This window comes from Drosophila sulfurigaster, chromosome X, assembly GCF_023558435.1.
Source record: "Drosophila sulfurigaster albostrigata strain 15112-1811.04 chromosome X, ASM2355843v2, whole genome shotgun sequence".
Taxonomy (NCBI): Eukaryota; Metazoa; Arthropoda; class Insecta; order Diptera; family Drosophilidae; genus Drosophila; species Drosophila sulfurigaster.
The window spans coordinates 26810940-26827173 of record NC_084885.1 but is presented as its reverse complement, the minus strand read 5'-3'; the positions used below and the strand labels follow the sequence as shown (position 1 = coordinate 26827173).

At 42.5% G+C, this 16234-nt stretch overlaps 4 protein-coding genes across 5 annotated transcripts; 1 reads left to right on the top strand and 3 right to left on the bottom strand.

The window, feature by feature from the left end:
• Window positions 1-652: 652 nt before the first annotated feature.
• Window positions 653-5316, top strand: LOC133849351 (scoloptoxin SSD14). The gene is made up of 3 exons (XM_062285373.1): window positions 653-905; window positions 972-1742; window positions 2808-5316. Exons 1-3 carry the CDS (start codon window positions 901-903, stop codon window positions 3760-3762), a joined length of 1731 nt encoding a protein of 576 aa, XP_062141357.1. The 5' UTR covers window positions 653-900; the 3' UTR covers window positions 3763-5316.
• LOC133849349 (protein SPT2 homolog) lies at window positions 4864-8921 on the bottom strand. Of its 2 annotated transcripts, none has more exons than XM_062285370.1 (4): window positions 8712-8921; window positions 6478-7945; window positions 5537-5749; window positions 4864-5477 (listed from the first exon to the last, which is right to left on the bottom strand). In XM_062285370.1, exons 1-4 carry the CDS (start codon window positions 8772-8774, stop codon window positions 5401-5403), a joined length of 1821 nt encoding a protein of 606 aa, XP_062141354.1. In that variant the 5' UTR covers window positions 8775-8921; the 3' UTR covers window positions 4864-5400. The 2 variants fall into 2 exon arrangements, with proteins under 2 accessions (XP_062141354.1, XP_062141355.1); XM_062285371.1 differs by having other exon boundaries at window positions 6478-7942.
• A 342-nt stretch (window positions 8922-9263) lies between these two features.
• On the bottom strand, window positions 9264-11756 carry LOC133849350 (endoribonuclease CG2145). The gene is made up of 3 exons (XM_062285372.1): window positions 11537-11756; window positions 9644-11160; window positions 9264-9576 (listed from the first exon to the last, which is right to left on the bottom strand). The coding sequence occupies exons 1-3, from the start codon at window positions 11601-11603 to the stop codon at window positions 9343-9345; spliced, it is 1818 nt and encodes a 605-aa protein (XP_062141356.1). The 5' UTR covers window positions 11604-11756; the 3' UTR covers window positions 9264-9342.
• Window positions 11757-13975: 2219 nt separating this feature from the next.
• Window positions 13976-16161, bottom strand: LOC133847508 (tryptophan 2,3-dioxygenase). Its single transcript, XM_062282612.1, has 6 exons — window positions 16050-16161; window positions 15818-15978; window positions 15603-15736; window positions 14403-15012; window positions 14253-14346; window positions 13976-14191 (listed from the first exon to the last, which is right to left on the bottom strand). The coding sequence occupies exons 1-6, from the start codon at window positions 16073-16075 to the stop codon at window positions 14074-14076; spliced, it is 1143 nt and encodes a 380-aa protein (XP_062138596.1). The 5' UTR covers window positions 16076-16161; the 3' UTR covers window positions 13976-14073.
• Between the last annotated feature and the right edge of the window lie 73 nt (window positions 16162-16234).

The following is a 16234-nucleotide window of genomic DNA, read 5'->3' as shown; positions in this document are numbered from 1 at the left end:
ACATAGAAAATATCGACGATCGCAATACATTAAATATTTCATTGATTTGTCCTTAAATTACATATTTGCTAGGTCTAATAAATAAATGAGAATAGTTAATCAATACATTTTTTTGACGTGCGAATATATCACATTTTATCGAATAACAAAATCGATAACGATTGATCGATCACTTGCGAAACGTATTGGTAAAACGGTCTTCCTAATATTGGATCTGTGCAGTGGAAGAACCGCCAAATTTAAATGCACCTACGGTTTAAACTTATAAAAAAGTTCAATCATTTTGAGCTCAAACATTATAAGCAATAAATTAAAATATGCTCTGTTAATGAGTCAGAAACATTTCTTGCTCCACGGAAATTTCTAGAAAGCGCAATTGAGAAAAAAAAAAACAAGTTTCTTAGTCAAATGAGCAACCAAAATCAAATTAATAAATTTGCAGACATAAATATACGCAAAAGTGATTAAGATTGCTAATAAAAGGTATTAACATTTGCGGCCTTAACTTATCTAGTTCGCCGATAAGATAAATAAAATAGATATGCATAAATATAAAAATATACTTGGGCAGTAATTGATTAAGAATAAAAATATGTAGTAAATAAAATTGTTTTCTCGGTGCGTTTCTTTGGTATCGTTGCTCATTTTAAGCCAAGTTAAATCAGCGAACAAAGGACGTCATCATTCTCAGGTAGCTAAAGAAGCAGATGAGCCAGATTGTCCACTATCAAGTCCAGTTTTATCATAGAGACAGTCAGACGTCTTATCAGTCTTATCCAAGCGATAACCGGATATGGAATATAAAGGCAAAGACAACACTTTCAGTGTCTTCACATCGATTTCAATTGACAGACGTGCCAAGCCAAGCAAACACTTAATTTAAGCGAAAAACTTTCAAGCATGTCGTATGTATTTCAACACTCAGCGAATTCTCCCCAAATCTTTAACCCAAGTCTTCTTTTTACGTTCAGCAAACTCACGGAATATGCCGTCATTTGGATACTTTTAATCGTGGCCATTGGCTGCCTTGTCTTGGGCTTAATCTTTGGCCTTGGCAACGAGGTAGATGGCCGCATTGGCGCCGTTGCTTCCAATGGCGTTGGCTGTGCTGAGATCGGTGGCCAAATGCTCGATGTGGGCGGCTCAGCGGCCGATGCCGCAATTGCGACAATGCTCTGCGAGGGCGTTATGTTGCCACATAGTTTGGGAGTTGGCGGTGGCTTCGTGGCCACCATTTACAACAAGGCAACCGGCCAGATGGAGACACTGATTGCACGGGAAACGGCGCCGGCGGCAGCAACACAAGACATGTTTGTGAATTTAACCAAGGATGATCACGTGACGGGCGCTTTGTCCTGTGCTGTGCCCAGCGAGATCTTTGGCTATTGGAAGCTACACGAGCGACTCGGCAAATTGCCTTGGCGCGCACTCTTTGAGCCGACCATCGAACTGTGTCGCAACGGCATCACCGTGTCGCTTTATTTGGCCGGTGTGCTGGCCAAAAATGAGGAGCACATCCGGCGGGAGCTCTCCATGTCCGAGATCTTCATCAATCCCGCCACAGAGCGCGTCTACAGAGAGGGCGAGGTCATGTATCGGCATGTGCTCGCGGACACTCTAGAGATTATTGCCACGGAGGGAGCTGAGGTGCTCTACCGAGGTGGACGTGTGGGACGTATGCTCGTCGAGGATATCCAGGAGATGGGCGGCATCATAACCGAGCAGGATCTGCAGAGCTACAAGTGAGTCGAATGTGGAGTTGGCATACCAAAAATAGTCGAGGTAGCGCTGATAGTTTCGGTGATAATAATGTTTATATGAGTGGGAACCAACAAAGAGATTATCTCGCTTAGCGGCCACATTGTATTTGGTAGCAGAGTACGCTTAGCAGCCTAGATTTTTTGTTTAACTGTCATCGAAAGAAAATATGACAAAAACTTAGAATGAAATTACAAAGTTATTGCCTCAGTTAATGTCACTTAGTGGCGGTTAAGCGAGTTTTTGATGAAACGAATTCGATGTGCAGGCTACGCTCAACAGAATATATTTTTTGTTTAACTTCACCGAAAGAAAACATGACAAAAACGTAGAAAACAGTTAAGAATTCCTTTGCTTCAGTTGCAGTTTTTTTCATTAAGCGGCAGTTAAGCGAGTTGTTAGTAAAGCGAACAATATTTGGCATTAAATTTAGTGGGAATATTAGTATTTGCAAATCAGTACTCATTGAAGAGATTAACTTAATTGGCTGACTAATGAAAAGTGTAGTAACTGCACATTTAAGATAAGTGACAAACACAAATTTGTGTTACAAAGTGTCATTGAAGTAAAGTTGTTTAGGATAACCGCCAAAGCAGTTAAATCAGTTTGGTTTACTCATTATAATCAACATGGAATATAGCTCGTTAAGCTTTTGCTGACTAATGAAAGGTGTAGTGTGCTTAACTGCACTAATACGTAACTTTAATGATAAGTGCCACACACAAATTTACACAACGAAGTGATATAATGTAATGTTATTTAAAGTTGATTGTATGTTTAAAATAACTGGCACAAAAGTGATCTTTAAATAAACTTATTTAAAGTTGTTTAGGATAACTGCCACAGCAGTCAGTTAAGTACATTATGCCGCTTTTGTGTTTAGTCATTATGATAAACATAAAATATAGTTCGGTTGTTTACCTTTTCTAGCCTCTCAGCTTATCTCTGCAAGCACTTTTCCCATTTTAATTAATAGATATTTGGCCAATTAAATGATTGAGTTTGCAGTAATCAAGCGCTCTCCTCTCCTCTCTCTCTCTGTATTTTAGTGTGCGCTGGGAGGAACCGCTGCGCAGCAGCTTTGGCCACGGCTACGATTTGTACACAACACCGCTGCCCACCAGCGGAGCACTGTTGATCTTCATTGTGAATGTGATGGACAAATTGTACTCGAAGGATATGCCGATCGAAACGTTTTGGCATCGCCTTGTGGAGAGCTTCAAGCACGCGTATGGCCAGCGCTCAAATTTGGGCGATCTGCACTTTGAGCCTTCGGTGCGTCCGCACTATCGGAAGCTGATCGATCCGAGATTCGCTGACAAGATTCGTGCACTGATTCGGGACGATGAGACGTTTGAGGATATTCATTATTATGGCGGTAATTTTAGCAGTGTCGAGGATCATGGCACTGCGCATATTTCGGTGTTGGCGCCCAATGGCGATGCCATCTCGGTGACCAGCACGATCAACGGGGATCTCGGTGCCCGGGTGCGATCGCGTCAAACCGGCTTCATACTCAACGACCAGATGAATGACTTCTCAAAGCCCGGACGTGTGGATGCCTTTGGCATTCCCGATAGTCCTGCGAATTACATTAAGCCCGGCAAGCGTCCCATGTCCTCAGCGTGTCCCAGCATTGTGCTCGACAAACAGGGCAATGTCCAGCTGATTGTTGGCGGCGCTGGCGGCCCTAAGATCACCACCTCGGTGGCGCAGGCCATACTCCGATACTTTGTGCTCAAGGAGTCCGTCTACAATGCGGTGAACTCGGGTCGACTGCATCATCAGCTGGTGCCGATGCACGTCGAATTGGAGCCATCGGTGCCGCGACGCACGGCTGATCATCTGGAGGGGATTGGCCACAAGCTCAGTCCATTGAGTGGGCACAGAGCGTACTCGGCGCTCACGGCCATTGGCAGCAAGGAGAACGTTCCCGATCCCATCTGCGACTATCGACGCGAGGGCAGCGCTGTCCTCGTTGGTCCCAGCTTGGATTATGTTTAACTCGCATCATCTACTCACTTCTTCCGCCCTCTCTCTCTCTCTCTCTCTCTCTGTCCATCCCCATCTCAGCTCATCAACTACTTACAATAAATAAAAATATACATTTTTAATATACCGAAGAAATAACAAAACAATTTCATGCAGAAATCTCGGATTTTTCATTTTTCCATATTTTCATATTTTAGGTCACAACAAATCAGAAAGCTACAGTCGACTCTAAAATGATGCACTTTGTTCCAGTCTATTTATATTTTAAGTGTGTGACATTTTTTAGCAAAAGAAAAAACACATTATTTGGTCCCTAAACTCTTCAAGGTGACTTCTAATCTGGTGTAAAGCATTTGCCTAACTTCCAAATTTGAGACATTTATAGATTACCGAATGCTAGATAAGGGAAAATGTGAATGTCTGCTTACAAGTTTTAATGTTTGCTAAGACTCAAATAGAAATAGCGTCCATTGATCTCGCTTTCTGTCATCCTATCTCTCTCTCTCCCTCCCTCTTATTTTCTATCTCTTTCTTAAGCATGATAACAGATGTTTGCGATCATAGCGATTGTATTAGATCTAATTCATTTAATTTTTCCAGCGTACAACAAAATGAACTTAACATATAATAACTTCTTATTTAGTTTGTGACCCGAAATACTCTAGATAATTGTATAGATCTTGAGTTATAATTCAATAAATAAGAGTACATACCATAAAATGATAAAATATGTTGAAAAATGAACCGTGTTAGAAATGTGTGATGGCTAGAATAAAATAGAAAGAGATGATGCCATAAATGAAATCAATATGAATGAACACAAAAGTTTTAAATACAATCAGTAAATTATTTAGAGTAAACACATAAATAATTTGATGACAAGTGGAGCATATATAGAACAAACAATATTATAATAATAATGAGAGAACAGAAAATGGACAAAACATATTTAAAAAATCGAAAATGATAATAGTAAAAGCCCCTTTGGTACACACATTTAACATTTATAGTAAATACAAAACAAACTTACGGTAGACGAGAGACTTTTGTAACATGTAAATAGTAAATGTGATTCACATCTTGTGTTTTGCGTATAAATAAAGTCTTACAATCTGTTCAAATTTGAATTTAATGCTTAACATATAAATAGTACTAAATTAATGTAGTATTATTTTTGTTTTTTTGTTTGACTGTGCTGGCTTTTCTGGTAGCTTCTTTCACCTGTTACAGTTCTGTATAGGGGAACAATTTCTACGGGGGAGGAATATATAAATATATATATATTATATTTAGAGGCATTCTAACGATTGTTGTAAACTTGCAATCAATTCGAATGGCTTGAATTTAGTTGATTTGAATATATATGCGCAGATATATATTTATAATAAGCTATATATGAATATAATTTGCATTAATTGAAAAAAAAAACTAAACGAAATCATTTAACAAATTGCGAATGAAATGAACGAGAGAATTTTGTTTGAAACTTTCTAAATTCAGTGTGTGGTTTATCAAGCGATATCGAGTCGAGTCCAAAATCAAAGGCATCTTCTTTTGCATGTGTGTTGAGGTGAAAACTAACAGTTGAGCAAATTATGCATTATGTGGAAAGTTCTACGAGCTGTTGCAGTTGTAGTTTTTATCCAATTACTACTTGCGCTTTTTGGCCATTTTATTCTTTTTATGCAGCGCTTCCATGCGCATATCTTCCAAGTCCTCTTGTAAACCTGAAGGAATAAATGGATTAATTAGAATTAATAAAAGTAATGGCAACAATGTGACTTACCTAGTTTCTTGCTGATGAGCTCCTCGCGTTGCACTTGCGCGAAACTCGATTCCATTTGATCATCATCGTCGTCGATGTCGCGATATCTGCGCTTATCATAGCCAAAGATATCACGAATGTGCGATGAAATATCCTCCTCGCAGTCGCCATCGTCGATGAAGTCATCCAGCTCCGAATCGTACTCCGAGTCATCCTCATCATCATAAATGCGTCCTAGAAGAGGCAAGCAACGTAATACAATTAGTTTCCATTCATGAACAAATTATTTGTGAGTTATGTCAGTAGAGTGCTAGACAATTATATATCACACACTATTCCCTGTTTAACTTGACTAATTTAATTACAACTAACACTGGAATAATTGTCATTTCACTAAGCTTAATACGCATGCATCTAAATTATGTTATCGAATTAGTAAATGATTAATTTTGAATTCTAATAACATTGTTTTAGTAGTTTCAATTTTGTATAACTTTAAACATTTCAAATAGTTCAAATAAATTAACTACTTAAGATAACTAATTCATTTTTCTAAAATAAATTATAAATGAATATACAATTAAATTATATTTGCTAACTATGTTAATCATCGTACTCTTATCTATTGTTAGCAACATTATTCTATAGATAATGTTGACTAATGACTCATTCATTAATTGAATTTCAATTTTGTAACTATCTTCATGTTAGTATAAGATCAATTCTCTAAATAAACGAATTTCTTTTAGTATTATTAATTACATTTTTATGTTTTTTGTGTTAGTAGTAATATTGATTGGTAAATGAATTTGGGTTTCAATTGTTTACAAATGGGTTGGTTTGTTCAATTAAATGCAACAGTTAGTTTTGAGTTAGTTGTGATTCATTGGATAGATGGATGGATGATTGGATGGATTGGTTAATTCGGATTATAATTCATTCCTGCTCATTACGTCACTCACTTTTGTTGCTCATCTCTGGCTGCCTTCGCGACGACGCCTGCGCCGATGAACCAACTCGACCGCCACCGCCACGTGCATCGCCAGGCGGAGGCGGTCGACGCGGAGCCGAACGCTGCACATCGCTGGGCGGGAAGGCGCGCGTCTTGGCGATCGGTTCTCGTGGTGGAAATTCGCGAGTCGCTCCCGCTTTGACAGCGGCCGCGTATGGATTGCGAGATTCCGTTTTCGCAGCGGGTTTGGATGATGAAGCCGCCGCCGCCGACGACGAAGACGTCGTTGCTGACGATGGTTTTGTGTTGCTGGCGCTGCCTTGAGGACGCTTTGAAGCGCTGCTACTCCCGCTGGCGGTGCCATTGCTGCTTGAGGATTTTGTGGCTGTTTTGAGGCTGGAACTGTTGCTGCTACTGCTGCTGCTGGGGGCACTTGACGTTGGCCGCTTGTCACTTGTGGGCTTCGCTTTGGCATCGCTGCCACTGCTTGACGCAGATCTCCCTGATTCCGTCGCCTTGCCGCTGGCCACGGCTGGCGATTTGTTCAGCTTGGGTATGCGACCGTTGGGCTCCATTCGAGCTGGCGCCTGAGCTGTGGCATTGCCATTGCTTCGCTGCTCCTTGCCAGCAGCTGTTGACGTTCCCTGCTCTCGCATGCGATCACGCTGCGCTCGCTGCTCCTTGTAGCGCTGTCGCTCCTCCTGTTCGCGCTTCTCACGTGCCGACAACAAACGCTCCGGCTCCTTTTTCTTTTCGGGCGCCGCCATTGCCACGGGTTCGTGTTGCTTCTTCTCGGCCAGACGCAGCAGTGCCTGGAAATCCATGGGCGGCGGTTGTGCTGGTCGCTTCATCTTTCGCTTTTCGCGCTCCTTTTCCTCCTGCTTGCGTTGCTCCTCCTCCTGGGCGCGACGCTCCGCCTCGGGATTGTACAGCGTCTTCGACGAGGTGCTATAACTACGCGCCACACTCGGTTCGCTTTTCGAACTCGCTCCTGTGCTTAGCCGCTGCCTCGTGTGTGTTTTGGCTTCCTCACGCTCCCGGGTGATGGCAGCCTTGACGCGCTCCTTGGTGCCGGAGAGATCCCGCAACGATTGCGGCCTACTGGGCGCAAATCCTTTGTCCTCCTGCACATCCTTCACCTTCTCGATGTACTTCTGATAAAAGGCGTTCGCCTCGTTCGACACATAGCCATAATCATCGCCATCGTGCTGCTCGCCATCGCCAGCCGCGGTATCACAGTCTTCAAGCACCGATTTGTTCGCCGACTTGGTCACTTTGAGCATTTTGCGTATCTTATTCTTGGACTTCTCGTCGCGCATCGCCAGCAAATTGTTCAGCTTGTCGCGCTCCTGCTTCTTGCGTTCGCTTTCCTCCGCCTCGCGTTTCTTGAGGAACTTCTGTATGTTGCTCGACAGCTGTTTGCTCTCCTTGCTCTCCTTCTTGGGCGGCGCATACTTGGTGCTGTAGTATTTATTCTGCTGGAAACGAGAGAGAGAGACAGACAGATGAAAGCAGAGATATTTGTTAAATTTAAAATATCAATGTAGAGTGAAGTTAGCGGACAAGTTAAAATTTTTTAGCGCTTCCTTTAGGGTTTAATCTAAGCATTAAACAAAACTATTCGTCACGGGCAGAAGTTAGCAATCGCAAGAAGCCCATCAGGTATTTTATGTGTATTATTACGACAAACTGTACGTACTCAAAAAAATTCCGATCGAATTGAAAGCGAAAGTGTTTTACATACAGTACATATGTAATGAATTTTTTTTGGGGTTTCTCGCCTAATGAATTCCATTTAAATCGTATGATCAACATGAAAATGCGTTTTACAGCAGCGAGTATCGGAAAGTCGAGCACACTCGAGAGCAGCCCGCATGCTTGCACATCAAGTGTGCATCGTTGGTCACAGTAAATGCGATTTGTAGCAATGAGTATCCAAGTGTCGAGCACACTTGCCTGCAGCTTTCGTTCGATTCGTGGGGTCATTGTATGACCCACTTGACAACGATCCGCAAGCGATAACGAAATGGGAGACGAGCGCACACCGGACGGCAGCAACCATATGGGGAATGCAGCATGCAGCATGCACAGCCTGTTTTATCGAACAGCTGTTCGAGGCATCCTGGTCCAGCACACACACATACACGTACTTCATTGAAATCTTGTCGTTGTTTCTTTCTCCATCAACAACAACAATAAAAGCAACAACACCAAATGGGGGGGAAGAAAACCCACACAACAAACCTCAATTTTGGTGACTGCATCATTTTTCTTCTTGGCGTAATGCAACAAGGCACCGAAATCCATGCTGGGTCCTCGTTAGTTAGTTAACACACACACTGCAATTACTGTAGTTGTTGATTTAATATGATGTTGATAAATATTTAAATCGCTGCGATGCGTTTTATTCTCTTTGTCTCTGAGACGTACGTACTCGTTAGCTGAAAACTCTAGAAAATACTACTTATTACAATGTGCTGTGTGACCGCAAGTTGAATGGCAAAATATACCATTTTGGTGCGACAACATGGTCACACTGCTGCTGTCCACAGGTGATTCTGAATCACATTATTTATTTCAATTATTATTATTACTTATATTACTGTTAATTTCTTCCATTTGCTTCATGTCATAATTCGTATGCTTTAAGTTCCGCTTGTTAATAATGTTTTGAGTAATATTACAAGCAGCGTTATCGTAAGGAATGTAATCGATACATTTGAAATGTTATCGCATGCAACAAGTACATACATATGTACGTTTACCTTTTCAAATAATCGTAACGCACAATATACATAAGTGTTTATTTCTTTATTTTAGACAAAAGAGAGAAAAAAAAATAGTGATAGCACAAAGCTAAAAATGTGGACTACACTCAAATCTCAGGATAGGCGCTGCCAATGAGGCTCTTGCCACGATAGCGCCACGAATAGGTGACAATGCCAAACTTGCTGTTGCCCAAGGAGACGGGGCATGTGCGATCCGGACGCAGCTGGAAGCAGACGGTGTACAGCGCCAGTTCCAGTTCCGGCGAGGTGCCCACAAACATGGTGTCCACCGGCTTGTTCAAACCCTTGTGCGAGAAACGCAGCTTGATCACTTTTCCCTTCTGCAATAGATAATCGATGATGATGCACTGGTGGTTAGGTTTACTTTGTTAAAGGATTACGACTTACGGTGCCAATGTCCTGCTCCTTCATGTAGCCCTTGTAGTCGAAGCGACCGGCCTGCTCCTCCTCGTTGACATACACCCAGTTGTGGAAGCCAATGATGGTGCCATTCTTCACCTCATGCACGAAAACATGCTCAAACCCAGAGCTGCCAATCTTGCCCTGGCCGCGGGAATACTGCGTGAACCACAGCTCCTTAACCAGATCCCGATGTGTCTTCGGGTCGGGCGTAACCAAACCCTTCTGCTGCAGGAACAGCATCGCTTGACGCATAACTCCGGTGGCCATAACAGCATCGAGGAATTCGTTCTCCTCGCGTCGCTCATTGGCGGTCACATGCTCGTTGACCAGCGTGTCCTGCTCGTAGTTGTTGAACAGCAGTCGCATCTTGGCAATCGTTTCTGGTTGCAGCGCCTTGGAGTCCACCGTGAGCAGCGGCTGCGGCGCCTCATCGGCGCTGTCAATGGAGCGAGTGCGTCCCTGGAGGTTCACCGCAATGTTATTCAGCTGACTGTTTGATTCCTTAGTGTACAGCTGCTCGGTCAGCTGGCGTATCTCATCATCGCTAGCTACCGAGTTGCCAGAAGATTGGAAACCAGGACGCACTGTGGTTGTGGTGACGCCACCAGTGTGGGGCACAAAGGATACACCGGAATGGCCACCTGTTGTGGTCGTCGTTGTAGTGGTGGTCGTTGTCGAATGTCCTGGTGTTGGCCTCACAGCTGGCTGGGCTGGTGTAGGCAGAGGCGATTGCCAAGCCGAAGGCGAAGTTGGCGTGCTGGGCACAGTCGGTGTCTTGACCGTGGGCAGCGGAGGGTAATCCTCCTTAACAGAGGGACGACGTGGCACGGGCAGCGAGGGGAAGGCATCCTTCGACGGCTGAGGATGCACTGTGGATGTTGTGGAGCTGCCGCCGAAGCGCAAGTCGACGCCAGGTGTCGGCGACTTGGGTCGCTGTGTTGTTGTTGTCGTCGTGGTGGTTGTCGTTGTGGAGCTGGTCATGGGCGCCAAGCCAAAGCTGGGACGCACTGGATTTGCAGCTCCTCCTCCTCCAACTCCTGCGCCACCTGAATAGCTCAAATCAAAGCCACTTGGCTGTGGCTTCTGTGGTCGATATGGAGCAAAGCCTGGTGGCAAATTGGGTGCCGTTGATGCTTGCCCAGGTTGACCGAATCGTCCCTGCTGCGGTGAGGCTGCAGTGGTGGGCGTGGCACCAGCTGCAGTTGGCCATTGAGGGCCATGTACCGGCGATGGCTGTGCTGAGCCAAATGGCGAGGAGGCGGGCGTATCGGGGCGTGGTCCCAGTGGCATCAACGGTGCATGCGAAATGACCAATGGTGGTGGCTTCTGCGCCGGCGTCACAGGTACAGACCGTGGCGTTGTTGTTGTCGTCGTCGTGGTTGTTGTTGTTGTGGTTTCGCTGCTGCCGAAGAATTTTTTGAAGCCGCCAAACCAGCTGGATTTCTTGGTAGTGACTTCCACATCGGGAGCGGGAGTTATTTCAATTTCACTCTTGTAGCCAGCTGCAATTGAAATTAAAATATTATACTTTCCGGTATATTTGTAACGTATATTTCAATATCGTCCTTTAGTATATTTGCTTGAGCTGCGCTTAAGCTACGGTCCCACAGGTGTCTCGTTTGGTATATTTGACCAAGTATATTTTAAGTGAGTCCTTAACTAATAAAATTCCTTTAGTATATTTTTTTGAGCCACGCTTTTACTGCGGCCACACAGCTTGGACGTCGCATTTTAATTGCATATGTATTTTGAAAAATATGTTTCAGGTGTGTCCTTTGCACTTTGGCAAAGGAGACTTCTTTGGTTTGCCAATTTTTGGTGCGGTCATACATTATTCGTCTACCTGCCCAGAGGCGGTTTGCTTGATCACTTGCTTACCTGCAATTTCGCACTGGCCGGCGATGACAACGCAAACAAACAACGCGCTCAATGCCAGACAACGCATTTTGTAGCCGTTGTTGTTGCTGTTGCTTAAGTTGGGTTTTATTATCACTTTGCTGCGCTACTTTTAACGCACGTCTTTGCCGTGGTGCGGTGTGGAGAAACAAAAACACAACCAACTGGTCAGAGATTCAGCACACGACTGAGACCTGAGACAGTGCTTTGCTTACGCTGTGCTGACTTCAACGGCGGGCATCCGCCATCAACTGTGCTGCCGTTGTTGTTGTTAGTGTTTTGCTTTTATATTTGTTTTTATTTTCTTTATTAATGAGCTGATGTCGGAGCAGCATTTAGCGTGGGTTTCAGGCCGCTCAACGCTGCGCTACTACGTTTTAACTGAAGCATTTCAGTTACCTTACTCAAATCAAGCAGCTTTTGACAGATCACCAGTGTGCAGTTAATTTGTCTATGACAAACAGCTTTTGAGGATCCACTTGCGAGGACTCAAATGGACTGTGCCAAACAGCTTTTACTTGTAATACGCTGATTGTGATCCATTTTGAAAGTTGACTGCACTGACGGAAGCTTAACTGTCTCACTCGCACTTTCACTCCCCAGCCTTGATCTTAAAATACACATGATAATTACTGTGTGCACGTGCAATTGTTAAAAGCTATGACGAATAATGAAGTTAGAGCGGAATTTTTGAAGCTCGACTTCCGCGTATTTATCTTGATCATCACAAGGAGTTGTGTTGTTTTATGTCTTGAAAATGGATAGCTGAGCATTTTGTGCAGTGATCGAATATTTGTATTTAATGGAATTCTCTCTTTCTCCCGTGTAGCAAAATAAATTAAAGCTGGTTCAATAGTAGTATGTAAATTTCAAGAAATTAATCTGCAAACAATAGAACGAGTTTCGCAAACTGAAGTAAAAATGGGAGGCAACTGTACCTGTTTTTCTATTTCTATTTACAGCGCATTCAGCAGTCGCTGTATTCCGAAAACTTTTCACGATCGTTTGCCTAAATTCATTTGAACTTGCAAGTGGACCAAGTGCAGAGGGTTCTTCTGGATGATGCTGTAGGGGTGGCAAGCCTGGATTAGAGGGTTGTGCTGTGTAATTATGCTCTGCTATTTCTGTGTTCATTATTCCCTTTAATTACAGGAGAGGAAAATAAAAAAAACGGAAGCAAAACGAAAATAGAATATTAGCGGTGCACTTTGATTTTATCGTTTGTTTTCATTTCATTTCATTTGAATGGGTTTTATTGACTTACATAAAATGCATAATATTAACTTGAAGCTCAGGCCCTTGAATAAGGTTAGCATAAGTTGTGTCTCCCTCTCGCAACGGTCTCTCTCTCTCTCTCTCTTCATACGACCTGAATTCCATTGAATTCAACTACTCAAAACAATTATAAATTGCACCGTGTTGTAATTGTTGTTGCTGCTGATCGCACTTAGATGAATTTCTATACCCGGATTGATGGGTATTTTAACTTAGTGATAATCGAATGAGGTTGTTAAGATTTTGCCAGAAAAATAATAATGTTCATTAATTAAACTTAACAAATTCAATTTTATTCTGTTCATATAACATTTGGTTATCAGGTATTTTATAGTCGAGCTAACTCGACTCTTACGAGTTCGAGATGTTGTTTGCTTTGAGCTCATTCCTAATGAAACGCAACTGGAAACTGTGGAACGCTTATCAATTTTATATACCAAAAAGGCCATTGGGAAAGGTTACGACATTATTTTTATTTATATTTCTAAGTATTAGAATTTGTTCTATACCACATACGACAATACACACATCCGTTAGGTAAGAAATGAGAGATTATACTATATGAGAATTTCTTCTGATCGTTTAATCAAACAATTGAAGCAAACAAAAGAGCCACAGCATTTCATAATTACTTTCGCTTTAATTTGACCCGTTTTACATTTTTTTAAGGCTTCTCAATTAAACTGCGCATTACTATTTTCTCTATTAAAATTAGTTTTTTTTTAAGATTTTTAGAAATTATCCAAATTAGATCAAAAAGAAACCTTGGAGATCAATATTTCAATACTGAAAAGATACTTATAGAAAGGAATGAAAATAAAAAATTGATTAATGACTTTCCAAACTAATTTAATTGTTTAGATTTGTAATTTTCAATATTCGGAATATAAAATGTATTCAAAATAAGTTTTGTAATAATGTTTTAAAGATATGCTTCATAACTTCTTCTTGTATTGTTTAGATTTGTAGCATACATTTGGGCTTCTTAGCAAAATGCAAGTACGACACGTTTTCCCGACTTGCAAATACTCTGTAGATCGATTAAATGTTGTTTTCCCTTCTCCACATTCATTTATGATGATTATCAAAGCCAACAATATTTCCATTATGATTTGTATCGATCAGAAATCACAAGAACTCCCAAAATGGTGCTATGAACTTTTTTATTTGATCAAAACAACTTAAGCTTAGACAATGTGGCTAGTGATCTTGAAGTCTTCAATAAAGCAGAGATGTAGCTCATCTCAGGTGCTTTTATGAATAAGCTTGCTGCGAATAGTCTCGTCCAGGGGGGGAATCGCTTCGCGGGGTATCAGAAACGTTGACAGATTGAACAGATCCAGAAATACTTTATAGCGATCGCTGCAACAGAAAAGATCAATGATCGATCTCTCTCGTTTTCTCTCTCTCTCTATCGACTCACCTGAGTGTGGAGCGTAGATATTGATAGCCGGATGAGCCGCCAGTGCCCAATTGCTGTGAACCGATCATGCGTTGCACCATGATCACATGATTGTCTAAAGAAAAAACGAAAGTGTCAAGTAAAAAGAAAGACTGACAGAGAAAAACTTACAGCGCCACTTGGTGATCAACGAATCAATGTCCATGAGCAGTGTGAGTAGCTGATGGGGCTGACTGAAGCGTGGCTCGTCACGATAGAATGTGATCATGATGGCGCCCTGCAACGCTCGATGACTGAACCGACGATCGCCACGCTTCACCAGCGCCTCATGCACCGCCGGATCGAAGATCGAGCGATAGACTTCGCGACGCTTCTCAATGTCCATCAGGCGATAGTTTTTGGCCCGCTCCACAGGCTCGAGGAGAGCACTCTGTACCTGTGCCTCCAAGAACTTATCGACACTCTGTTGGAATTTGTCCCAAAAATTGAAGCCATCTTCCTCGAGTCCCGGTGTGCGTTCCAGCCAACGTTGCACCAACTCCAGCAGCGAGGGTTCATCCTCAGAGCTGCGTATAGCGTTCAACGCTTGGGCATCGCTCCCAAAGACATCTGTGTACTTTTGGTTGTACTTCACCCGCTGCTCGGTGAGCACGCCCAGCTTGTTCTCCATCAGACGAAACTGCAGCGATTGAAAGCCCGATGCTGGCGCCAGATACTTGCGAAAGTCCATGAAATCCAGCGGTGTCATCGTTTCCAATATAGGGACCTGATCCACCAGTAACTGTGGAATTATGTGAAAAGAGAATTTGGGATTATAAACAGTAACAACAAAAGTATATTAAGATTATACAAATTCTTCAAAGCGATCACTTGGCAGATCGTTTAGATTTAGAGGATTCATCAGTCAAAAAAGATTTTAAACAGTTCACTTAATATGAAAGACATCTTTCAAAAAATGGAAAGTAATAAAAAGAAAGAGTTTACTAGGATGACTGTCAGTCTTCTACATAGAAGAAAAACTATATGTCTTTAGGATCTATCTAGGAGGAAATAATAAAAGTGTTTAAGATCAATGCAAGATCGTTTCTCGTCTTCTAAAAGAAAAACTTTATGCTAAATAGACAATTCTTTTGATGCGTTTAGGATCCATGGATCTATCGATGTTGACAATAATAAAAGTGTTCAAGATCAATACAAGATCATTTCTCTTCTTCTAGAAGACAAACTTGATGCCAAATAGACAATTCTTTTGATGGAGACAATAATAAAAGTGTTCAAGATCAATGCAAGATTAATGTCTCCCTTGAATGGGGCTGTCTTATCGATCAGTTTCATTGCGACATGATCAATATCACGATCACTTCAGCTTACCTTAAGTATGAGTACAACGCGATTTAATCGCTTGACAATTTCCAGGGTTTTGGTCTCATCGATGACCTCTGTGTTGAGCATGTCGCGTATCGAATCGAATTCGAAGATGATTTGTTTGAACCACAGCTCATACGCTGCAAAGAGAGATAGAGATAGAGAGAGTGAGAGTGAGAGAGAGAGAGAGAGAGAGAGAGAGAGAGGGGTAACGTACTCACCCTGATGCGTTATGATAAACAGATGCTCATCGTGAACGGGTCGCTTGTCCTCCTTGGAGAGCATGCACTGTGCATCGAGCAGCTTGTCCAGCATCAGATACTCGCCATAGATCTTGCCCACCTCGGTGGTCAGCGGCACAGCCGACTCATCATGGTCATTGCTATCGGTATCGTGTCGGAGTGATGATTGAGAATTGAGCGATTGTTCGATTGAAGAAGATACTCTGCTTACCCATTGCCAGCATAAGGGCAGCTCATGATTTTGATTTGTTGTTCTTTTGTATTTTGCTGTTGCGACTGTTGGGCAGCACGTCAAGCGGCAGACTGAACTATCAGTGAGTGCTCTGAGAGAGTCTCGCATCACTTACAGCCTATACAACGCTAATCAGCGTTGCCACCTAGCCGAAAAAGTAGCCA